The sequence below is a fragment of the Cherax quadricarinatus genome, chromosome 47 (genome assembly GCF_038502225.1).
Source record: "Cherax quadricarinatus isolate ZL_2023a chromosome 47, ASM3850222v1, whole genome shotgun sequence".
Lineage (NCBI taxonomy): Eukaryota > Metazoa > Arthropoda > Malacostraca > Decapoda > Parastacidae > Cherax > Cherax quadricarinatus.
This window is the reverse complement of record NC_091338.1, coordinates 13,769,694-13,796,524: the sequence shown is the minus strand read 5'-3', so window position 1 is coordinate 13,796,524 and position 26,831 is coordinate 13,769,694. Positions and strand designations below refer to the sequence as shown.

General features: G+C 40.3%; 1 protein-coding gene across 11 annotated transcripts in view; it reads right to left on the bottom strand.

The window, feature by feature from the left end:
- The window catches only part of Mbs (Myosin binding subunit), a 582,822-nt gene that overhangs the window by 336,782 nt on the left and 219,209 nt on the right, over positions 1–26,831 (bottom strand). For 9 of the 11 annotated variants that reach the window (XM_070094697.1, XM_070094699.1, XM_070094698.1 and 6 more), the window contains exons 4-7: positions 22,544–22,703; positions 3,165–3,309; positions 2,799–2,917; positions 234–328 (exon numbers count right to left, since the gene is read on the bottom strand). In XM_070094697.1, coding sequence (XP_069950798.1) covers positions 234–328; positions 2,799–2,917; positions 3,165–3,309; positions 22,544–22,703 — 519 coding nt within the window. Of the gene's footprint in view, positions 1–233; positions 329–2,798; positions 2,918–3,164; positions 3,310–22,543; positions 22,704–22,985; positions 23,108–26,831 lie in introns of those variants that run through there. The other 2 variants (XM_070094705.1, XM_070094701.1) reach the window with 2 other exon arrangements.

The following is a 26,831-nucleotide window of genomic DNA, read 5'->3' as shown; positions in this document are numbered from 1 at the left end:
TAGCTTAACCAAAGGAAAATGTAGAATAATCACAAGGCATAGCATGTTTAAGGATTTAATGTGGATGAATGCAAAGAATGTGGGAGAATAAAAAGGGACACGCTTCAACTATAGAACCCATAAGTCTCTTCGATTTTTATTAAAAAAAAAAAAGGGAAAGGTGTAGTCTGCATCTTTGTCAATACCAGAGCTGTCACAGGTTAGTGCACTAGGATCTACTGGAAAAAACTCACCCACATCTGATGAAGATTCATCACCAGACGTACCATCTGATTCATGCTGATCCTCTCGTTCTTTCTTGTTGCTGTGATCTGGGTGGGGTGAGGTTCTGAGAAATATTGGAAGGGAACTTCATTATTACAACATACTGTATATAGCAATATACATTAATTGCTAATACACCAAATATAACTCACCAAATATAGTGTTGCTGGATATAATATATCTTCAAGAAAACAGGATTAGACAACTCTGAATATATAATTATTAATAAAAGAATGTGCACCTGAATTTATGTAATACAAGAATGTAATTACCTACTTTACAACCTACTGCAATTGTTCACATTTTAACTGAAACCCATGTTAATCATCATTTCCAATACTGAGGAATCTGCTAAAATCTGATAACTAGGAAAGTTGCAGATATGGGTGGAGTTCCAGAGGAGGCCAGAGGACTGCGAGGTCAGGGAGGGTCAGGTAGGATCCTCTGAATTGTGGGGAAGGGAAATCTGAAGTTCTGCCATGTAAATGAGTGATCACTGGCCCAGCCAGGGCTGTGGAAAGGCAAGGTGGCTACACTTGCATCTATGACAGCCAAATGCTTCTAGTATTAGAGCACTGCAAAAATATTTTTATCTAAACCAAAACCAAGGTCAACAGCCCAAGCTCAGTTTAAACATGGACTGTACAGTAATATGCACAAGTTGATACTATACAAGCAGTTGTCGCCCCCTCTCATAAAGCTACCCAAAGTGCAGGTGTCCCAGTCATCTACAATTATTATATTCATATGAAATAAGCATGCTACACAACACAGCATTATGTAAGAAGGAAGTTTGTTTTATACTAACAAGGTTCTTTGACATCTACCCTAACTGTTACAAATTACAAAGCTTCTTCACTGTGGTGGCTCACTGCCTGATTTAGGGTTGCTCTCACTGCTTAACTCATTCAATACAATACCCATTGCCCCCTTAATTCACTTTTCCAGTCTGGCACCCTTCTTAATAGCTAGCACTACATTTTGAATAGTCTCCACAACCATTTTTAATGATGAAAGAGGGATAACTCTATAGCAGTTTGCTGATATCTTAAAGCTCCCCTGTAGCGTTTACTGGAATTTGAAGAGAAGCCACTTACACCTAACGAGTTTTAGGTATTTTGAGAACTGTTTTAGGTATTTTGAGAACATGTAATGTATATTTAAACATATACCTATATGGGATCAAACCTGAATCTCATTCCATTGGTGTTGTATGATCCCTAAGGCTTTAGTACTCAAAAAGGAATATATAAAACACTTCAGTGTTTACTAGTAGCAGGAATGACTGTGTGAGTGCCATACTTGCCAACACCAATACTACCCTTACCAAAGGAACATTTTTCTCACTTTAACACTTCCCTTCTTTGATATACAGTGAAACCTCAAATATCGAATTGTTCTCAACTCAACCGATTATGTAAGTGTATTTTTGTAAGTACTTTTATAAGTGTACTTTTGAGGGTCTAAAATGAACTAATCTAATTTACATTATTCCTGATAGGAATACATTCGTTCGGTAATGGCACTCGAACAGCCATCTGGAATGAATGAAGTTCGATATTTGAGGTTCCACTGTATTCAGATCTAGTGTCATAAACTGAAATGATTTCCTTTGAGCTGCATATTTAACTCATAACCTTCCCATTTCTCAAGGAAATCTCATAAAATCTAATGATTTGTCTACAATCTAACACAGGGACAGATGAAGCAAATGTTGTACACTACACTGCAGTAGCACGATATACTGTTGTGGCAAGTGCACAAATATACTTACCGAGATATACAGTATCAACCCTCAAACTGTCCAAACGTAGATCTATGTTCGCTCGCATAGTGCTCAGAACATAGATCTACATTTATTTTTTACATAAGAAAGCACGTAAAATTGAACGTAGATCTACATTCGGAGCACTACGCGAGTGAATGTAGATCTACGTTTGGACAGTTTAAGGGTTAATTAGAGCTGCGTGACATTTTATGGTCAGTAAATGTGAAAAATTTTGTAAATTCAGTAGTTTTAAGGTCTACAATATTTTAAAGAATCTACAGGAGTAAAACTCAGGTGTCCACATGGCACTGGTCCAAATATAAACAGAAATATAAAACCTTACTAATTTGTATTACCTATCTGAGCTTGCAGGGAGGGAGGGAAAAACTCACAAAATCGTTAGCAGCTCAACTTTTAACCAACTGACGTGATGAAGCCCTATCATACCTACTTTTGAACCTCCACACAGGGTTTGTCTACATTGCCATTGCTCAGCTCATAATACTTACATGTAGCTCTTGCATTTCAGATTCTTTTTTTTATTAATAATTAAGAAAAATAATAAATATCCTCATGGCTCATTTCAGGGCATAATTTCCAACCATGCCAGCTGGTTCTTGTTCCATCCCCAGCAGAGCACCTATGTCTACCATAAGCCCAGTAGCATTTTTATGTCAAGATTATATATCTGCATGTTCCTCATAGTGATATTTGTACAGGCAAGTTTGTGTGTGCACGTGTCTTAATTTGGAGAGCTACTACTTACTTGCGTTTTTTGTGAATTGGTTTATTCGGAGTTACTAATTTTTGAGCCGCCTGTTTTCTCTTAAGTTCATCCATTAATCGTAATAAACTACTATCTGCAACATCAAATGCACTCTGACCCTGTAAAATATCCTTGAATTAACACACAAAACTCTTAAGAATTTATTAAACATTTAAAAATTTCTTTGCTTTACAAACACTAATACTGTCATTAGACAATGACTCAAAAAATTCACATACAGGGAGCATATACATGATGTCAGGAACATGAAACAATGTGCCTAGCATATTTTAAATACTATAGGTTTCTTAGTTGGAGAAATTAAATTTAAAATTAAAAAAAAAAAAAAAACACATAATATCATACCACAAAATTTCGAATATCCATATCAGCCATATTTTCACACAAAATTTCGACAGCTTCCCGTTGCCCCCAATGTGCGGCTGCATGGAGTGGGGTCCAACCGTCTAGATCTTGTACATTAATTTCGGCACCAGCTTCTAACAACAAACTGTTTTAAACAAAAAATGAACAAGAACAGATTTCAGAGAACATACACACACTAGTATAGAATATAGCTTGTACAGGAGGCCCTCCACATGTCAGCACAGTTGCTGAATCCCCTTACATGTGTTGTATAGATTAACTGAGCATAATTGGGTTTAAATGTACATAGCCTGTATAATTAGATGACCAAGATGAATGAAACTGTCAACTGTGTGTCTTGTTATTAACTGATTAGTTTTTTCAGAATTTTTTTTTTGTTTTTTGTGTTCACGTTCCCTCCGTGTTCTGAGAATTTGACAGTAATGATCTGAGTGCACCAGATGCCTTTGCTGTTAATTTCACCTCGGTGGGAGACGGCCGACTTGTTGAAAAAAAAAAAAAAAAAAAAAAAATTATATATATATATATATATATATATATATATATATATATATATATATATATATTTTTTTTTTTTTCAACAAGTCGGTCGTCTCCCACCCAGGCAGGGTGACCCCAAAAAAAAGAAAGAAAATCCCCAAAAAGAAAATACTTTCATCATCATTCAACACTTTCACCACACTCACACATTATCACTGCTTTTGCAGAGGTGCTCAGAATATAACAGTTTAGAAGCATATACATATAGAGATACACAACATATCCCTCCAAACTGCCAATATCCCAAACCCCTCCTTTAAAGTGCAGGCATTGTACTTCCCATTTCCAGGACTCAAGTCCGACTATATGAAAATAACCGGTTTCCCTGAATCCCTTCACTAAATATTACCCTGCTCACACTCCAACAGATCGTCAGGTCCCAAGTATCATTCGTCTCCATTCACTCCTATCTAACACGCTCATGCACGCTTGCTGGAAGTCCAAGCCCCTCACCCACAAAACCTCCTTTACCCCCTCTTTCCAACCCTTTCGAGGACGACCCCTACCCCTCTTTCCTTCCCCTATAGATTTATATGCTTTCCATGTCATTCCACTTTGATCCATTCTCTCTAAATGACCAAACCACCTCAACAACCCCTCTTCTGCCCTCTGACTAATGCTTTTATTAACTCCACACCTTCTCCTAATTTCCACACTCCGAATTTTCTGCATAATATTTACACCACACATTGCCCTTAGACAGGACATCTCCACTGCCTCCAACCGTCTCCTCGCTGCTGCATTTACCACCCAAGCTTCACATCCATATAAGAGTGTTGGTACTACTATACTTTCATACATTCCCTTCTTTGCCTCCATAGATAACGTTTTTTGACTCCACATATACCTCAACGCACCACTCACCTTTTTTCCCTCATCAATTCTATGATTAACCTCATCCTTCATAAATCCATCCGCCGACACGTCAACTCCCAAGTATCTGAAAACATTCACTTCTTCCATACTCCTCCTCCCCAATTTGATATCCAATTTTTCTTTATCTAAATCATTTGATACCCTCATCACCTTACTCTTTTCTATGGTCACTTTCAACTTTCTACCTTTACACACATTCTCAAACTCATCCACTAACCTTTGCAATTTTTCTTTAGAATCTCCCATAAGCACAGTATCATCAGCAAAAAGTAACTGTGTCAATTCCCATTTTAAATTTGATTCCCCATAATTTAATCCCACCCCTCTCCCGAACACCCTAGCATTTACTTCTTTTACAACCCCATCAATAAATATATTAAACAACCATGGTGACATTATCCCTGTCTAAGACCTACTTTTACCGGGAAGTATTCTCCCTCTCTTCTACACACCCTAACCTGAGCCTCACTATCCTCATAAAAGCTCTTTACAGCATTTAGTAACTTACCACCTATTCCATATACTTGCAACATCTGCCACATTGCTCCTCTATCCACTCTATCATATGCCTTTTCTAAATCCATAAATGCAATAAAAACTTCCCTACCTTTATCTAAATACTGTTCACATATATGCTTCAATGTAAACACTTGATCTACACATCCCCTACCCACTCTGAAACCTCCTTGCTCGTCCGCAATTCTACATTCTGTCTTACCTCTAATTCTTTCAATTATAACCCTACCGTATACTTTTCCTGGTATACTCAGTAAACTTATTCCTCTATAATTTTTACAATCTCTTTTGTCCCCTTTCCCTTTATATAAAGGGACTATACTTGCTCTCCGCCAATCCCTAGGTACCTTCCCCTCTTTCATACATTTATTAAACAAAAGTACCAACCACTCCAACACTATATCCCCCCCTGCTTTTAACATTTCTGTCATGATCCCATCAGTTCCAGCTGCTTTACCCCCTTTCATTCTACGTAATGCCTCACGTACCTCCACCACACTTACATTCTGCTCTTCTTCACTCCTAAAAAATGGTATACCTCCCTGGCCAGTGCATGAAATTACCGCCTCCCTTTCTTCCTCAACATTTAAAAGTTCCTCAAAATATTCTCGCCATCTACCTAATACCTCCCTCTCCCCATCTACTAACTCCCCTACTCTGTTTTTAACAGACAAATCCATACTTTCCCTAGGCTTTCTTAACTTGTTTAACTCACTCCAAACTTTTTTCTTATTTTCATTAAAATTTCTTGACAGTGCCTCTCCCACTCTTTCATCTGCTCTCCTTTTGCACTCTCTCACCACTCTCTTCACCTTTCTTTTACTCTCCATATACTCTGCTCTTCTTATAACACTTCTGCTTTGTAAAAACCTCTCGTAAGCTACCTTTTTCTCTTTTATCACACCCTTTACTTCATCATTCCACCAATCACTCCTCTTTCCTCCTGCCCCCACCCTCCTATAACCACAAACTTCTGCCCCACATTCTAATACTGCATTTTTAAAACTATTCCAACCCTCTTCAACCCCCCCCCCCACTACTCATCTTTGCACTAGCCCACCTTTCTGCCAATAGTCGCTTATATCTCGCCCGAACTTCCTCTTCCTTTAGTTTATACACTTTCACCTCCCTCTTACTTGTTGTTGCCACCTTCCTCTTTTCCCATCTACCTCTTACTCTAACTGTAGCTACAACTAAATAATGATCCGATATATCAGTTGCCCCTCTATAAACATGTACATCCTGGAGCCTACCCATCAACCTTTTATCCACCAATACATAATCTAACAAACTACTTTCATTACGTGCTACATCATACCTTGTATATTTATTTATCCTCTTTTTCATAAAATATGTATTACTTATTACCAAATTTCTTTCTACACATAGCTCAATTAAAGGCTCCCCATTTACATTTACCCCTGGCACCCCAAATTTACCTACTACTCCCTCCATAACATTTTTACCCACTTTAGCATTGAAATCCCCAACCACCATTACTCTCACACTTGATTCAAAACTCCCCATGCATTCACTCAACATTTCCCAGAATCTCTCTCTCTCCTCTACACTTCTCTCTTCTCCAGGTGCATACACGCTAACTATAACCCACTTTTCACATCCAATCTTTATTTTACTCCACATAATCCTTGAATTTATACATTTGTAGTCCCTCTTTTCCTGCCATAGCTTATCCTTCAACATTATTGCTACTCCTTCTTTAGCTCTAACTCTATTTGAAACCCCTGACCTAATCCCATTTATTCCTCTCCATTGAAACTCTCCCACCCCCTTCAGCTTTGTTTCACTTAAAGCCAGGACATCCAGTTTCTTCTCATTCATAACATCCACAATCATCTCTTTCTTATCATTTGCACAACATCCACGCGCATTCAGACTTCCCACTTTGACAATTTTCTTCTTCTTATTCTTTTTAGTAATCTTTACAGGAAAAGGGGTTACTAGCCTATTGTTCCCGGCATTTTAGTTGACTTTTACAACACGCATGGCTTACGGAGGAAAGATTCTTATTCCACTTCCCCATGGATATAAAAGGAACAGTTATAAGACCAAGAACTATTAAGATAAAATCGCGAAGAAAACTCAGATGAGTGTGTATAAATAAACGTGTACATGTATGTGTAGTGTGTCCTAAGTGTAAGTAGAAGCAGCAAGACATGCCTGTAATCTTGCATATTTATGAGACAGACAAAAGACACCAGCAATCCTACCATCATGTAAAACAATTACAGGCTTTTGTTTTACACTCACTTGGCAGGACGGTAGTACCTTCCTGGGTGGTTGCTGTCTACCAACCTACTACTATGGAATATGTACAAGGAAAATAGAAGCAGCAAGTAAGAAAGAGGTGAAGGTGTATAAACTAAAAGAGGAAGCAATTAAGGTAAGACATAAACAACTATTGGAGGATTAATGGGCTAGTAAGAGTGTAGGCAATGGGGTCGAAGATGTATGGGGTAGGTTTAAGAATGTAGTGTTAGTGTTCAGCAGAAGTTTGTGGTTACAGGAAAGTGGGTGCGAGAGGGAAGAAGAAGTGATTGCTGGAATGATGATGTAAAGAGAGAAGTAAGGGAGAAAAAGTTAGCATATGAGAAGTTTTTACTAAGTAGAAGTGATGCAAGGAGGAAAGAGTATATGGAGAGAAACAGAGAGGTTAAGAGAGTAGTGAAGCAATGTAAAAAGAGAACAAATGAGTGAGTGGGTGAGATGTTATCAACAAATTTTGATGAAAATAAGAAAAAGTTTTGGAGTGAGATTAATAAGTTCAGGAAGCCTAGGAACAAATGGATCTGACAGTTAAAAATAGGAGAGGAGAGTTATTAAATGGAGAGTTACAGGTATTGGGAAGATGGAGGGAATATTTTGAGGAACTGTTAAATGTTGATGAAGATAGGGAAGCTGTGATTTCGTGTATAGGGGAAGGAGGAATAACATCTGGTAGGAGTGAGGAAGAGCCAGTTGTGAGTGTGGGAGAAGTTCATGAGGCAATGGGTAGAATGAAAGGGGTTAAGGCAGCTGGGATTGATGGGATAAAGATAGAAATGTTAAAAGCAGGTGGGGATATAGTTTTGGAGTGGTTCTTGCTATATATATTTACAGATGGGGTTGTAAGAGAAGGGAATGCGAGGGTCTTGGCAAGAGGTGTGGCATTAAAAGATAAAGAATCAAACACAAAGTGGGAGTTGTCACAGTTGCTCTTTGCCGATGAAACTGTGCTTTTGAGAGATTCTGAAGAGAAGTTGCAGAGGTTGGTGGATGAATTTGGTAGGGTAAGTAAATGTTGATGAAGATAGGGAAGCTGTGATTTCGTGTATAGGGCAAGGAGGAATAACATCTTGTAGGAGTGAGGAAGAGCCAGTTGTGAGTGTGGGGGAAGCTCGTGAGGCAGTAGGCAAAATGAAAGGGGTTAAGGCAGCCGGGATTGATGGGATAAAGATAGAAATGTTAAAAGCAGGTGGGGATATAGTTTTGGAGTGGTTGGTGCAATTATTTAATAAATGTATGGAAGAGGGTAAGGTACCTAGGGATTGGCAGAGAGCATGCATAGTTCCTTTGTATAAAGGCAAAGGGGACAAAAGAGAGTGCAAAAATTATAGGGGGATAAGTCTGTTGAGTATACCTGGTAAAGTGTATGGTAGAGTTATTATTGAAAGAATTAAGAGTAAGACGGAGAATAGGATAGCAGATGAACAAGGAGGCTTTAGGAAAGGTAGGGGGTGTGTGGACCAGGTGTTTACAGTGAAACATATAAGTGAACAGTATTTAGATAAGGCTAAAGAGGTCTTTGTGGCATTTATGGATTTGGAAAAGGCGTATGACAGGGTGGATAGGGGGGCAATGTGGCAGATGTTGCAAGTGTATGGTGTAGGAGGTAGGTTACTGAAAGCAGTGAAGAGTTTTTACGAGGATAGTGAGGCTCAGGTTAGAGTATGTAGGAGAGAGGGAGATTATTTCCCAGTAAAAGTAGGCCTTAGACAAGGATGTGTGATGTCACCGTGGTTGTTTAATATATTTATAGATGGGGTTGTAAGAGAAGCAAATGCAAGGGTCTTGACAAGAGGCGTGGAGTTAAAAGATAAAGAATCACACATAAAGTGGGAGTTGTCACAGTTGCTCTTTGCTGATGACACTGTGCTCTTGGGAGATTCTGAAGAGAAGTTGCAGAGATTGGTGGATGAATTTGGTAGGGTGTGCAAAAGAAGAAAATTAAAAGTGAATACAGGAAAGAGTAAGGTGATGAGGATAACAAAAAGATTAGGTGATGAAAGATTGGATATCAGATTGGAGGGAGAGAGTATGGAGGAGGTGAATGTATTCAGATATTTGGGAGTGGACGTGTCAGTGGATGGGTCTATGAAAGATGAGGCGAATCATAGAATTGATGAGGGGAAAAGGGTGAGTGGTGCACTTAGGAGTCTGTGGAGACAAAGAACTTTGTCCTTGGAGGCAAAGAGGGGAATGTATGAGAGTATAGTTTTACCAACGCTCTTATATGGGTGTGAAGCATGGGTGATGAATGTTGCAGCGAGGAGAAGGCTGGAGGCAGTGGAGATGTCATGTCTGAGGGCAATGTGTGGTGTGAATATAATGCAGAGAATTCGTAGTTTGGAAATTAGGAGGAGGTGCGGGATTACCAAAACTGTTGTCCAGAGGGCTGAGGAAGGGTTGTTGAGGTGGTTCGGACATGTAGAGAGAATGGAGCGAAACAGAGTGACTTCAAGAATGTATCAGTCTGTAGTGGAAGGAAGGCGGGGTAGGGGTCGGCCTAGGAAAGGTTGGAGGGAGGGGATTAAGGAGCTTTTGTGTGCGAGGGGCTTGGACTTCCAGCAGGCATGCGTGAGCATGTTTGATAGGAGTGAATGGAGACAAATGGTTTTTAATACTTGACATGCTGTTGGAGTGTGAGCAAAGTATCATTTATGAAGGGGTTCAGGGAAACCGGCAGGCCGGACTTGAGTCCTGGAGATGGGAAGTACAGTGCCTGCACTCTGAAGGAGGGGTGTTAATGTTGCAGTTTAAAAACTGTAGTGTAAAGCACCCTTCTGGCAAGACAGTGATGGAGTGAATGATGGTGAAAGTTTTTCTTTTTTGGGCCACCCTGCCTTGGTGGGAATCGGCCAGTGTGATAAAAAAAAAGAAGAAAGAAGAAAGAAAATTAAAATTAAGAAAGAAAATTAAAAGTGAATTTAGGAAAGACTATGGTGATGAGGATAACAAAAAGATTAGGTGACAAAAGACTGGATATCAGATTGGAGGGAGAGAGTATGGAGGAGGTGAATGTATTCAGATATTTAGGAGTGGATGTGTCAGCAGATGGGTCTATGAAGGATGAGGTGAATCATAGAATTGATGGGGGGAAAAGGGTGAGTGGTGCACTTAGGAGTCTGTGGAGACAAAGAACTTTGTCCCTGAAAGCAAAGAGGGGAATGTATGAAAGTATAGTTGTACCAACACTCTTGTATGGGTGTGAAGCATGGGTGATGAATGTTGCAACGAGGAAAAGGCTGGAGGCAGTGGAGATGTCATGTCTGAGGGCAATGTGTGTTGTGAATATAATGCAGAGGATTCATAGTTTGGAAATTAGGAGAACTTGTGACATTACCAAAACTATTATCCAGAGGGCTAAGGAGGGGTTGTTGAAGTGGTTCGGACAAGCAGAGAGAATGGAACAAAACAGAATGACTTCAAGAGTGTATAAATCTGTAGAGGAAGGTAGGCGGGCTAGGGGTCAGCCTAGGAAGGGTTGGAGGGAGGGGGTAAAGGAGGTTTCGTGTGCGAGGGGCTTGGACTTCCAACAAGCGTACATGAGCGTATTTGATAGGAGTGAACGGAGACAAATGATTTTTAATACAGTGGTCCCTCAATAATTGTCCGGCCTGAAAGTTGTCCATTTCGGAAATAGTCCCATTATTTCGTCTAAACATTGGCTCGCAAATGGTCCATTAACTCGCTAATCGTCCTTCATCCGGGATGCATACTCACGCTCTGAGCCGCCTGGGCCTGCCTTCCCAGCCAGTGTGCCATTGTTTACCAGTGAGTGACGGTCCCCTCACATGCTCCTACAAAATATTTCATAATATTCCATTGATTTTACTGCTTGCAAGTGCTAAATAAGCTACCATGGCTCCAAAGAAAGCTTCAAGTACCAGCCCTTTGGTAAAGAATGTGAGAAACACATATAATTTATGAAAAATATTGTAGAAAAATACAAAGGTGGTGGTGGTAGAGAGGAAGCAGTTGTGATAGTGGTTGATGGTGGTAGAAGGTAGTAGTGATGGTGGTAACAGTTGTAATAGTGGTAGAAGGTCGTAGTGATGGTGGTAGAGGGTTCCTTCTTTAGTGATTCAGCGATTCTACCAACTCCTCCAATGTTGTTGGAGTTATATAGGGCTACAGAAAACACCACCGCCTCAGCTGTTGCTTCACCACCATTATGGACGGCTTACTCTCAGTGGCCCTTATATACCCAACAACAACACAACACCTCTCGTGACATACGTAATGACTTATTTTATTCACTCTTCTAGAGTATATTCCATGTTTCTATGTTATTAATATTGGTTATTATGTCATATTAGTTGAATTGTGATAAGACAAATAAGCCGAAGAGTTGATATTAGTGTCATATTCTCCAACAATAAACTTGCCATCCCTCCCTCATACAAACAAGTCTCCAATAAGAACATAAGAAAGGATGAACACTGCAGTAGGTCTGCTGGCCCATACTAGGCCAGTCCTTCACAAATCCAACCCACTAACAGAACAAATGCTGCCCAGGCAATAAGCTCAGGTGCAAGTCCGACTCAAATCCAACCCCTCTCACTCGTGTATTTATCCAACCTAAATCTGAAACTCCCCAAGCCATAGCTTTTAGAACATAAGAAATGAGGAACACTGCAGTAAGCCTGTTGGCCCATACTAGGCCGGTCCTTCACAAATCCAACCCACTAACAGAACAAATGCTACCCAAGCAATAAGCTCAGGTGCAAGTCCGACTCAAATCCAACCCCTCTCACTCATGTATTTATCTAACCTAAATTTGAAACTACCTAATGTTTTAGCTTCGATCACCCTACTAGGCAGACCGTTCCACTCATCAACTACCCCTATTACCAATGTTCATTTACACATTTTATTAGTGCTTTACATTTATTTGGCATTCTTTTCTGCATGTAAATCTATATTTATGCTAGGGAAGTGACCCCCTTAAGTGACCCCGAGTCCTTATGGAGGGGGATTCCCCTTCCAAACAATACCCTCTCTTCCCTCTCTCCTCCTCCCTGTCTTCCATTCATAAACAACAGCCTTCAATAAAGGTAACTGTCATGTTGAATGTTCATTCTTTTGTGCATGTAAATCTATCTTTTAGGTAAAAAAAAAAATTGTTGTTGATACTTCTGGGTGTCTGGAACGAATTAATTGGATTTACATTATTTCTTATGGGGAAAATTGATTCGAAAATCGTCTATTTCGATAATAGTCCCACTTCCAGGAACGGATTAAGGACAATTATTGAGGGACCACTGTACTTGACATGCTGCTGGAGTGTGAACAAAGTAACATTTATGAAAGGATTCAGGGAAACCGGCAGGCCGCACTTGAGTCCTGGAGATGGGAAGTACAGTGTCTACACCCTGAAGGAGGGGTGTTAGTGCTGCAGTTTTGTAACTGTAGTGAAAAGCACCCCTTTGGCAAGACAGTGATGGAGTTGTGAATGATGATGAAAGTTTTTCTTTTTCGGGCCACCCTGCCTTGGTGGGAATCGGCCAATGTGTTAATAAAACAAATAATAGTGACCGAGGTGTATAAAGGGAAAACAGGAATTAATAAAGGGGATGTAAATAGCATGCTAAAAATATCTAGCATAAACAGGACTCACAGCAATGATTTTCAGATGGAAAAATTCAGATTCAGGAAAGATATAGGAAAGCACTGGTTTGGTAACAGAGTTGTGGATGAGTGGAACAAACTTCCGAGTATCATCATAGAAGCTAAGACGTTGTGTAGTTTTAAAGATAGGTTGGATAGATACACGAGTGGGTGTGGGTGGGTGTGAGTTGGACCTGACTAGCTTATGCTACTAGGTCTGATGCCGTGCTCCTCCCTTATGTGAATATGACTGACCTGACTGGGTTAAGGCATTGGCTTAAGCTGGTGGGAGAATTCGGCCTGCCTCGCATGGGCCAGTAGGCCTGTTGCAGTGTTCCTTCTTTCTTATGTTCTTATAAAAGAAATCTGTCTCAGTACTGGACAAGCAAAGCTCAGTAATGCTGCCACCCATGGTCTACCACCAGACTGATCCCACTACAAAACCTCATACTCGACAGCCAAGGAGAACGTCTAAACATGCAGATAATATTCTTAGCAGAGAACTACATAGAAATCCACACATGATTGCATAACAGCTCAAAGAAATGTATCCTGAACTCCTGGGTGATCTCTCAGTTCAGTGCAACCATCACCGCCTGCAAAAGGACCTCCACTTGCCAAGTCATCGTGATGCAAGGAAACCTCTCTTCTTTAAGAAGGAATGCCTGAAGTTTGACAGTAAATATGCACACTGGATTGTTGATGACTGGATAAAAAAAAAAAGTAACAGCAGGGTGAGACACCTCTCCTCCATCAGCATGTACAACCCTCCCATACACAGGGAGTGCCATAAAGCATCCACAATCCAGCATGGTTTGAGTTTGCTTTAGTGGTTTACTTTGTTGTAGGAGTTTGTACCTCCTTCCCCAAAATGCTGACTGCTACACCACCATTTTCAAAATTCACAGCTCCACCACCTTTATGCACAATACCACCCCAACAAAAAAAAAAAAAAAAAAAAAAAAAAAAAAAAAAAAAAAAAAAGTTTGCTAAGAAAAAGTAAGAGGTTTTACAGTGACCTGGGAATAATCCAGATCACAGTCCTGCTGAGAATGTCTGGAATATCATGAAAAAGATGGAATCCTGCCACATTCCATCCATGTTGTGCCTGCAGCAGGAGATAAAGGACACTGGGGTCAACCAGTCATTCACTGATTACTTCAGGAATCTGAATGAAAGAATGCCCAAATGGCTTCAAATGGTCATCAAGACCAAGGAGATGATGACAGAATATTAATCTAAGTCCCAAGTATTACAATTTTTGTGCTATGTTTACAATGTTGCTTTTCAACAGCTTTTGTAATTATGCAGGGGAAGTGTGGATTATTAGTTAATCTCTACAAAATTATTTTTTTCTTTTTTACACAATCATATGCCATGGCTATGCTTCCATGACAATGCTAACCAAAACTCCACTAAAACTTTGTTTAAACACTTATTCACTCTATTTTCAATCCCCAACATTTTCAACGAATGTAGAAATACAGCTTGAATAGGTACCTAACCTTACACTTAGCTTACCATGATACCTAGGGTTATCATTCTCAAGGCCTGGTCCCAGACCAGACCTCCAGGGTGCTGGCCTGATTGACTGGGCTGTTGGTGCTGGGCACACACAATCCAACTTATGCACCACAGCTTGGTTGATAAGGAACTAGCTTGAGGAGTATCAAGTCTTCCCTTAACCCTTAAACGGTCCAAAGAAATCGACGTTTAAATTCGTAGTGCTACAAAAGTAGATCTACTTTTTTTTACATATTTTCAAATATAACAAAAAAAATGTAGATTAAAGTTTTTTTACACGTTTTCAAATGCAAAACAAAAAAGATCTATATTTTTTTATATACTTTCAGATGTTGAAAAAACATATATATACGTTTGGACCGTTTAAGGGTTAAAGAAAGCCAGAGATTTGTTATCAATTTTCCTTACACACAAAGGGAGGGAACTGAAAAGTCAAAAGTCTTACACTTAACCCTTTGATTGCCGCAGGCCCCTTTCTGAAACTGTCATTCTGTCGCAAAATATTTGAAAAAAAAAAAAATTATTTTTCTTACCAAAATGTTAGGATTATTTTACTGAGTGTTTTAAGCCTAAAATTTTTTTTTTGCCATCAGTACATACCGAGATACAGAGGCGCAAAGTTGGCAGAAAATGAGCGGGATATGGCAACAGCGGAGAATGCTGCCCACCCGGTATTCTTTTATTTACTCCAATTCGAAGGTTTCTTGTATTTTCCAATATTTTTCTTTTCTAAGTAACTTATGTGGCCTGTGAGACCAAAGTAAGGTGCATTGTTCAAATATACACTCATTGTTTACAACACAATAACCGAACAAACATTATCACTATTAGATTGTGCACAAAACTTGTTTACACACACAATACAAAACATTGTTTATTACTATTGTTCCATAATATATATACAGATGTACAGTCACTGAACACTTTCCTAGAACTGCTGCAGCTTGTGGAACTCTTTGAAACATGGGTATATGCAGAGTGGTACTTGACAATCCTCACACATAAAACGAGTGCCTCTGCGTGTTTGTAGCATTTAGCAAGGAAGTATCAAGAAGATGGAAAAAAATTTTCATATACCACTCATAACTCTTGCGTACACAATCAGCAAACCCAATCTGCATGCCACATTTGTCCACTAAGTGCATATTGAGGTTGTAGTCCATGACAGCTGCAGGTTTTAGAATGGATTCATTGGTCTCTCTACTGTGCCTGCCAGTGTGTGCCATTTCGTTTCAGTGAAATGATGTCAACAATGTGACATCACGTTTGTCATGCCACCGAAATGCCATGATGTCATTGGCAGCAAAGGCGTGCACCGAACCTCTGCAAGTGCCAGCGTCAAACTTTGGCATTATGTTTACAATTACCACGCACTGTGCCACATACATCTGTCAGGTTCACTCGCAAGAAATCACTGACTTTGGGGCTTGTATACCAGTTATCAGTATATAATACACCTACCATCCGACTTATGACCGAGTTGGGTTCCGAGAAACCGGTCGTAAGTTGAAATGGTCGTAAGTCGAACTTTACTACTGAATATCAACAAAACTTTTTTTTTTATTATTATCACACTGGCCGATTCCCACCAAGGCAGGGTGGCCCGAAAAAGAAAAACTTTCACCATCATTCACTCCATCACTGTCTTGCCAGAACGGTGCTTTACACTACAGTTTTTAAACTGCAACATTAACACCCCTCCTACAGAGTGCAGGCACTGTACTTCTCATCTCCAGGACTCAAGTCCGGCCTGCCGGTTTCCCTGAACCCCTTCATAAATGTTACTTTGCTCACACTCCAACACCACTTTTGCAATCACACAGTACAGTGGACCCCCCGCATACCGTTGGCATCACATAACGTTAAATCCGCATACCGAAACATTTTATCGCTAAGATTTTGCCTCGCATACCGCTAAAAAACCCGCTCAACGCTATTCATCCGAGACGCGTCTAATGTGCGGCCTGAGCCAGCCTCACATGTTCCGTGGGTGGCATTGTTTACCAGCCAGCCTCCGCAGTAACATCCAAGCATACAATCGGAACATTTCGTATTATTACAGCGTTTTTGGTGATTTTATCTGCAAAATAAGTGACCATGGGCCCCAAGAAAGCTTCTAGTGCCAACCCTACAGGAATAAGGGTGACAATTACTATAGAGATGAAGAAAGAGATCATTGCTAAGTATGAAAGTGGAGTACGTGTCTCCGAGCTGGCCAGGTTGTATAGTAAACCCCAATCAACCATCACTACTATTGTGTCCAAGAAAACGACAATCAAGGAAGCTTTTCTTGCCAAAGGTTCAACTGTGTTTTCAAAACAGAGATCGCAAGTGATAGAAGATGTTGAGAGACTCTTATTGGTGTGGATAAACGAAAAACAGATAGCAGGAGATAACATCTCTCAAGCGATCGTAAGTGAAAAGGCTAGGAAGTTGCATCAGGATTTAATTAAAAAAATGCCTGCAACTAGTGATGATGTGAGTGAATTTAAGGCCAGCAAAGGTTGGTTTGAGCGATTTAAGAAGTGTAGTGGCATACATAGTGTGATAAGGCATGGTGAGGCTGCCAGTTTGGACCACAAAGCGGCTGAAAAATATGTGCAGGAATTCAAGGAGTACATAGACAGTGAAGGACTGAAACCTGAACAAGTGTTTAATTGTGACGAAACAGGCCTGTTTTGGAAGAAAATGCCAAGCAGGACCTACATTACTCAGGAGGAAAAGGAACTCCCAGGACATAAGCCTATGAAAGACAGGCTTACTCTTCTCATGTGTGCCAATGCTAGTGGTGATTGCAAAGTGAAGCCTTTATTAGTGTATCACTCTGAAACTCCCAGAGCGTTCAGGCAAAAGAATATCCTCAAGGTTAATTTGTGTGTGCTGTGGAGGGCAAACAGTAAGGCATGGGTCACTAGGGACTTTTTCTATGACTGGTTACACCAAGCATTTGCCCCCAATACACCAAGCATTTGCCCCCAATGTGAAAAATTACCTAACTGAAAAGAAATTAGACCTTAAGTGCCTCCTGGTGTTAGACAATGCCCCTGGTCATCCTACATACTTGGCAGAGCGACTTTGTGGGGACATGAGCTTCATTTAGGTCAAGTTTTTGCCTCCTAATACCACTCCTCTCCTGCAGCCCACAGACCAGCAGGCTATTGCAAACTTCAAAAAACTGTACACAAAAGCTCCGTTTGAAAGGTGCTTTGTAGTGACCTCAAACTCAATTGACTCTTAAGAGAGTTTTGGAGAGAGCACTTTAATATCCTCAATTGTGTAAACCTTATAGGTAAGGCTTGGGAGGGAGTGACTAAGAGGACCTTGAACTCTGCTTGGAAGAAACTGTGGCCAGAATGTGTAGACCAAAGGGATTTTGAAGGGTTTGAGGCTAACCCAGGGAATCCTATGTCAGTTGAGGAATCCACTGTGGCATTGGGAAAGTCCTTGGGGTTGGAGGTTACTGGGGATGATGTGGAAGAGTTGGTGGAGGAGGACAATGAAGAACTAACCACTGATGAGCTGCTAGATCATCTTCATCAGCATGAGGCCACACCTGAGGAAACTGCTTCGGAGGAGGGGAGAGAGAAATTGAAGAAGTTGCCTACTTCAAAGATTAAGGGAATCTGTGCAATGTGGCTTAAAGTGCAAGCCTTCATGGATGAAAATCACCCTCAGACAGCTGTCGCAAGCCGTGCTGGTGACTATTACACTGACAATGTTGTGAACCACTTTAGTAAAGTCATAAAGGAACGAGAGGTACAGACCTCTATGGACTGATATGTTGTGCGACAGAAGTCCAGTGACTCTGAAGCTGGTCCTAGTGGCATTAAAAGAAGAAGGGAAGTAACCCCAGAAAAGGACTTGACACCTCAAGTCTTAATGGAAGGGGATTCCCCTTCTAAACACTAAGACTCTCTCCTCCTCCCATCCCATCAGTCATCACCAGATCTTCAATAAAGGTAAGTGTCATGTAACTGTGCATGTCTTCTTCAGTTTGTGTGTATGTTGCAGTTTAAAAACTGTAGTGTAAAGCACCCTTCTGGCAAGACAGTGATGGAGTGAATGATGGTGAAAGTTTTTCTTTTTCGGGCCACCCTGCCTTGGTGGGAATCGGCCAGTGTGATAATAAAATAATATATAATTTCATGTGGTAAAAAAAAATTTTTTTCATACTTTTGGGTGTCAGGAACTGATTAATTTGATTTCCATTATTTCTTATGGGGAAAATTCATTCGCATAACGATAATTTCGCATAACATTGAGCTCTCAGGAACGGATTAATATCGTTATGAGGGGGTCCACTGTACAAATAACTTTATACCATAGCGTTTCCTTTTGCTTGGTATGTATTGCTTGAACGAGAGTCTTTCTTTGAATAAAATCAAAGGCTCGTCAATAACAAGCTTCCTGAAGAGATAAAAATACACGCAACACTTTTGTTTCAGGTACATAAACACATTTCTGATCTTATATAACCTGTCGCTTCTGTCAGCCCTTGTTTTGTCTGAAAAGTGAAACATACGTATCAAGCAACGATTCACACCTATGATGTCACTAAAACCTGGGGTTGAAATCAGGCGTTCTGTTGCCCAATATGTGGTGACAGTGTGCTTATACATATGTGGCATAAGCATTAGTGTAGCAAAAAACAGGTACATCTCTGCCACAGTTGTGTCCTTCCACTGGTGTAGCCATGATATTGGTGAGAGAATTGTATTTGCCATGGTGTACTCATAGTATGTGTTGGTTTCCCTGACAATAATGTCCATCAGGGGTTCAACGAAGAATAACTGAAAGCATTCCAGTTCAGTAGCATTGTTCCCAAGTGTACACGATGGCCATGTTCCACTTTGTGTTTCATCAGTCATGGGGACTGGGAACAAACTCGTCACCTTCCTGCCAATCCCAGATGCGGACTGCTGGTGGGTTCTGGATACTGAAACGCAGTTGTGGTTGTGCACGTTGTGGTTGTGTAGGTTGTGAGAGTGTGGGGTTGGGTGAGGCTGGTTGTAGTTGTGCAGAGTCAGCAACGTCGGTAGTAGCGTGGCCCACTGCTGGTGTCACATGACTTGTGCCACAATCACTATCACCACCACCACCACCACCACCACCACCTGCTGCCTCACTCACATCATTCATACCCATCGTAACAATATCGTCATCTTTACTATCAGGTTGTGGTGTAGGGCCACGGGATGTGCTCCAAGATTTAATCCTTCCTCTTGGAACAGCATATGACACACTACCAGACTGCATGCTATATACTGCCACTTCACTGGGGAATATTCACCCTCACTGTCGCAACTAGAACTGCTCTCAATAGATTTGAAATTACTATCACTATCACTTTCACTGCTCACATCAGAGTCTTGTACATGGGCAAATAGTTTCCTCTTTCGTCCTTGTACAGGTGAACGTGAACGAGCCGGCCCAGCACCAGAGGTGGAAGGTCATGGGTCATCTGTGTTTTCATCACTAATTACATTATCCTGGGCACTGTTTTCAGTCACACCCGCTTGAAAACCATGGAATTCATTTTCACTGACACTTTCATCGCTGTTTGAGCTATCACTTGGGAACAAGACCTCCAATCCGCCAAGGAGTGAGGTACTTCTTACTGCAAGGCATGGTGAAAATGGACTACCAAGATGGCGTTCCCACAATGCACCACTGAGTCCCAGATTTTTTTCTCAGGGTGCACACCCACTACTCAGACCCATTCTCTCTCATGTAGGCCTACCAGCTTTCTCCCGCTTGATTTGAAGCCGCTAGAATTTACGCATATAAATACGTCAGAAACAGTGACGCCTAAGACATATACAGTGGACCCCCACATAGCGATTTTAATCCGTGCAAGAGGGCTCATTGTTATGCGAAATGATCGGTATGCGAATGAATTTTCCCCATAAGAAATAATGGAAATCAAATTAATCCGTGCAAGACAACCAAAAGTATGAAAAAAAAATTTTTACCACATGAAATATACATTTTCCTACACACAAAGAGAAGGATACATGCACAATAGTAGAGTAGTACATGCACAATATGTATTGTGCATGTACTACTCTACTAAATGAAGAATAAATGACACTTACCTATATTGAAGATGCAGCAATGACTGATGAGACACTGTGTCCTGGGAGTGCCTTTTCCTCCTGAGTACTGTAGGTCCTGTTTGGCATTTTCTTCCAGAACAGGCCTTATCACACTGTGTATGCCACTACGATTCTTCATTCTCTCAAACCAACCTTTGCTGGCTTTAAATTCATCAATATGAGCACTAGTTCCAGGCATTTTTCCCTGTTCACCTGGGTGTTAGTCGACTGGTGTGGGTTGCATCCTGGGAGACAAGATTAAGGACCCCAATGGAAATAAGTTAGACAGTCTTCGATGACACTGACTTTTTTGGGTTATCCTGGGTGGCAAATCCTCTGGGGTTAATTGTTTCTTGGTATTCTCAATAAGCCACACCAACAACGGTGCTACAGCAGCAGCAGCAGCAGCTGACAGTGCAGCAGCAGCAGCAGCAGCTGACAGTGGTACAGCAGCAGCAGCAGCTGTACCACCAATAGTAGCGATGGTTGATTGGGTTTTATTATACAACCTGGCCAGCTCGGAGACACGCACTCCACTTTCATACTTATCAATGATCTTTTTCTTCATCTCTATAGTAATTCTCACCCTTATTGCTGTAGGGTTGGCACTAGAAGCTTTCTTGGGGCCCATGGTCACTTATTTTGCAGATAAAATCACCAAAAACACTGTAATAATACGAAATGTTCCGATTGTATGCTTGGATGTTACCGCGGAGGCTGGCTGGTAAACAATGCCACCGGCGGCACATGTGAGGCTGGCTAAGGGCGCACATTGGACGCGTCTCGGACGAACAGCGGTGAGCGGGTTTTTGAGCGGTATGCGAGGCAAAATTTTTGCGATAAAAGCGAGCGGTATGCGGATTAAACGTTATGTGATGCCAACGGTATGCGGGGGTCCACTGTATATACGACCGAAACAGTCAAAAGGGTTAATCGAGTCCTTTCTTAGTGTACTCTTCATACTGTACCATCTGCCAAGTGTCTTGCTTTCATATAAAGTGATTTAGACGAGGAAATGAAGAAGTCAAATACCATGCAGCTTAAGAGAAACTATTACAAAGCTCAAGAAACTAGAAACCAGGAATGTCAGTGAAAGATATTAAAGCAAAAGGTGGAAGCAGGAGCAAAGATTCAACCATTGCAAACACAAATCCTTTCATATCCAAGTGTTCAGCCATGCATGTAGCCAAGTCCCCCTAAACATATAAAATTTTAAAAAGCATAAAATATCAAGATATGTTGTGTATCTTTATACGTATATGCTTCTAAACTGTTGTATTCTGAGCACCTCTGCAAAAGCAGTGATAATGTGTGAGTGTGGTGAAAGTGTTGAATGATGATGAAAGTATTTTCTTTTTGGGGATTTTCTTTCTTTTTTGGGTCACCCTGCCTCGGTGGGAGACGACCGACTTGTTGAAAAAAAAAAAAAAAAAAATATCAAGACTGAAAGCACTGAAAATGTCAATAATGGAAGAAAGGAAAAAATATACCAGTTAAGTTTACACAGAAATATGAGGTGTATATTAGAATTTTTGTGGAGATAAGATTAAATATCACAAGAAACCATAATTTCAAACTATGATTTTAAGAGATGTAGTAAGAACAATAGGAAGCACTTATCACAATGGCATATAAATAAAATGACCTCCAAGAACAGGTAGCATGCACCATCACCATGGAAAACTTGAATGTAAAGAGACATGATTAAAGATAGCTCTACCACAAGTCATCCTTGTTCTAAAATTATATACAGTATTGCATACCAAACAAAATTAATAACATTTAAGCAACATTACATTTATGTTCTTTTTTGCAAGAAATCATACCTAGAATCTATCTCTCTATAGAATGGACTTATAAATACTGAGACATACAAAGCAAAAATCACAATAAAAGTACAATAAATATATCTCTTACTTCATAACTTTGATGTAGCCTTTTGCAGCCGCCACATGTAAAGCTACAGCTCCAGTCTTTGGATGAGGTCTGTCTGCTAAGTAACCACTACTAAGCCACATCTGAGCATCTTCTAACATACGCCGCTCCTCTTCATTTCGACACGACTCACAATCAATACCTAAGAGAAGTTTTTTAATAAATAATCTGTTAAATAATACTGTATATGAACTATTTAAACACTAAAATTGAGGAAACCACCAGGCAACTTTCACTTCACTGGAAATTTATAATCTAGTCAGCCAAACACCACATACTGTACAAATAATGCCTGTACAGACTTCATATGTGAATGCAGTACTATAACATATTATAATGCTTTTAATGTTACAGCGACATTGACTGTAAAACAGAGGTCAGTAATAGAGAGTTGAGATTAAGGACAGTAGGAGCAGAGGCCTACCTGTCTACCTGATGAAAATTCAAGGGACGATTCCCCTTCCCAGCAGCCTGGTCTCATACCAGGCTTCCTGATTAATATTCAGGTCAATCAGGCTATGGCTGTGTGGCACACAGGCTGAAGAAGGCACCACACAACCTGGTGTATCAAGAACAGGTTGGAGAAAATTGTCAAATTCCCTCTTGAAGACAGTTAGGGGTTTATTTTAATACTCTTATATTTGATGAGAGGGTATTGAAAAGCAGTAGACTTTTCATCCTTATTTTGTTGTCTCTTAGTACATTAAATGAACCCCTTCTTTTATTGGGGTTATTTTACACCATTTATAATGCCTACTACTCTCCAAGGCTATTTGGAGAAAATTGTATGTACTTCACATCCTTTGTCTGCATTAAAGGGAATACAGCTTGACAGAATTTTGGCATTCCAAAAGAGTAGTGTTTGGTGAACTGATGTAGGAAGTGAAAGTTCTCTGTAATTTTTAAAGATCTGCAATTTTAAAGTCAAAGAGTGTATAAGTACTTTACCAATTATCATTACCTTGTCATCTATTGTTCTGAAGGTTCTTTTTATTGCCATACATCTTCCTTGTAGTTTTGATACACAAGTAACACTACTGTGATACTCGTTAAAAAATCTTTATACACAGTTATACCAAAGTGGTTTGATTGAGATTTGAACTATGTTCCTGCTTTCATTTAGAACTTAGCTTTTCCTTAGCAGAACAGGATGAATATCCACATTAAAAATCATATTTTCTGTTGCCCACTGGAAAACCTAGCTTATGATGGCTTAGAAATTAGTTGTGTCCCCAATGGATGCCACTCATACAAATTCCAGTATCATACTCAAACGATAAGAGCACAGAAATTAAAAGAAATCAGAAAATGGTGTGGGTTTACTAAAGGTATAATTCAGAGGTCTGAGGAGGGGTTGGTGAGGTGGTTTGGATACTTAAGAGAGGATGAAGAAGAATGGCCACAAGGGTGCATAAATTGGAGGTGGAAGGGGAGTAGGAGCCATCCAAGGAAGGATTGGAGGAAGGGAATACAGTACGTTGTGAATATTAGGCCTAGGCTTGAGCCTATTAGACTGGATTGGAGACAATTGGGTTTTATGACTGACACTGTTGGACTGTAAGGAAAGTAACATTTAATAAGTGATTCAGGGAAAATTTGTTAGCTGGACTTGAGTCATAGAGGCAAATAGTATAATGCTTGTATTCTGAAGGAGTGGTGAAAATGTTGCAGTTCAGAGGGTCACTTGTGATATCTGCATATACTACAGTGGAACCTCGGTTTTCGTCTTTAATCCATTCCAGAAGCTCAGCCGAAAACCGATTTGTATGAAAACTAAAGTAATATTTCCCACAAGAAATAATGTAAATCCAATTAATCCATTCCAGACACCCAAAAATATTAAAAAAATTCATAGAGAATAACTATAGTTTTACATACAGAAAAAATGAGAAATAAATATAAATGACTAGTGAAATGGATGCATGAACATTTAACATCACTTTTACCTTCATTGAAGATTCTTGTTGGCGTATGGAAGACGGCGAGGAGGGGAGAGGGAGGAGGTTATTGTTTGGAAGGAGAGTCAACCTCCATAAGGACTTCATACATATATCGAAGCCCTATCCAGAGTTACTTCCCTTCTTTGTCTTTTACTGGCACTAGGACCAGCTTGAAAGTCACTAGACCCCTGTTGCACAAGAAATCTGTCCACAGAGGCCTGTTTCTGGCATCTCTAAGATTTGCCTAAAATGGGACATGGCATTGTCATTGAACATGTTGCTGACACAGCTCGCGACAGCATTGTTAGGGTGATATTTCCCCACAAAACTTTGCACCTCACTCCACTTTGCACAAATGTCCTTAATTGCTGAAGAAGGTACATTCTCCCCCCTCTCTCTTCCTTCTATTCTGAAGCAATTTCCTCAGCTAAGGTCTGTTGCTTTTCCAGATGAAGGTCTTGCAGCTCTTAAGTGGTTAGCTCTTCCCTGTGGTCGTCCACCAACTCTCAACACATCCTGGCTACTCACCTCCAACTCCATGGACTTCCCCAAAGACACAACAGATTCCACAACAGGAGTAGGGTCATCAGGGTCAGCCTCAAACCCTTCAAAATCCTTCTGGAGAACACATTCTGGCCACAATTTTCTCCAAGCAGAGTTAATCATCCTGAAAGTCACTCTGTGCCAAGCCTTATCTATAAGGCTTATGCAATTGAGGATATTGAAGTGATTCCTCTAGAACTCTCTTAGGGTCAATTCAGTGTCCAAGGTCACTTCAAAGCACCTTTGAAACATTGCTTTGGTATAGAGTTTTTGAAGTTTGAAATGACCTGCTGGTCCACAGTGGTTTACTTAGCAGCTGCAACCTCAAAAAACAATGGATTATGAAATATTTCGGATGAACGCACGGAGTAATGCTCAGTGAACGAGTAACAAAGGAAGACTGAGTCATGAATGTATGAGCGGCAGTGTCCATACCAGACATGTCCCACAAGCAGGCGGACATATCTGGTACGGACGATTTCCAAGCAGATGTACAAAAACAGTGGGAAAATTTTGCCGAAAAAGCAGTCAAAAACTGAACTGTACAATAATTGGACCGGACGAAAATTGGGGTTCCACTGTATATCAGAGTGAGAAGAGAGAAAGTGGTTTTCATGGCCTGCCATACCTTAGTGTGTGAAATGTAGCATTTATTAAGGGATTCAAGGAAACTGGTTAGCTGGATTCAAATTCTGGACTAGTGAACTACAGTGTCTGCACTCTGGAGGGGTGGGAATGCTGTTGATAAGAGGGTCATTTGAACTGTGATATCTGCACACTTTTGGCAAGACAGCTTTTGAATGAGCAATGACAAAAGAATTTTTTTTTTTTTGTGGGGGGGGGGGGGAGGTTACCCCATCTTGAAGAGAGACTGCCAGTATAAAAAAAAATCATGGCAAATACAGTCTTAAAAACATGTGCTCTTCAGTTCTTAAAAAAAAAAAAAAAAATACTTGGGGCGCTGAGCAAGAGAATGTATACATATATAGACGAGGGAATAAATAGCGACATAAGCAAATTTGCTGATGACACCAAAATAGGCCATCCAATTCACTCTAATGAGGACACTAGAGCACTCCAGGATGATATGAATAGATTGATGCAATGGCCGGAGAAGTGGCAGATGCAGTTTAATACTGACAAATGCAAAGTTCTAATTGTTGGACAGGTAAATAACCATGCCACATATGAACTAAATAATATAGATCTTAATACTACTGATTGCGAAAAGGATTTAGGAGATCTGGTTAGCAGTAATCGAAAACCAAGACAAAAGTGCATTAGTGTTCGCAATAAAGCTAACAGAATCCTTTGCTTCATATCTAGAAGTATAAATAACAGAAGTCCTCAGGTTGTTCTTCAACTCTATATATCCTTGGTTAGGCCTCATTTAGACTATGCTGCTCAGTTCTGGTCACCGTATTACAGAATGGATATAAATGCTCTGGAAAACGTACAGAGGAGGATGACAAAGATGATCCCATGTATCAGATAGACTGAGGGCCCTGAATCTGCACTCTCTCGAAAGGCGTAGAATTAGGGGGGATATGATCGAGGTGTATAAATGGAAAACAGGAATAAATAAAGGGGATGTAAATAGCGTGCTGAAAATTTCCAGCCAAAACAGGACTCGCAGCAATGGTTTCAAGTTGGAAAACTTCAGATTCAGAAAGGATATAGGAAAGCACTGGTTTGATAATAGAGTTGTGGATGAGTGGAACAAACTCCCGAGCACAGTTATTCAGGCTAAAACGTTGTGTAGTTTTAAAAATAGGTTAGATAAATAC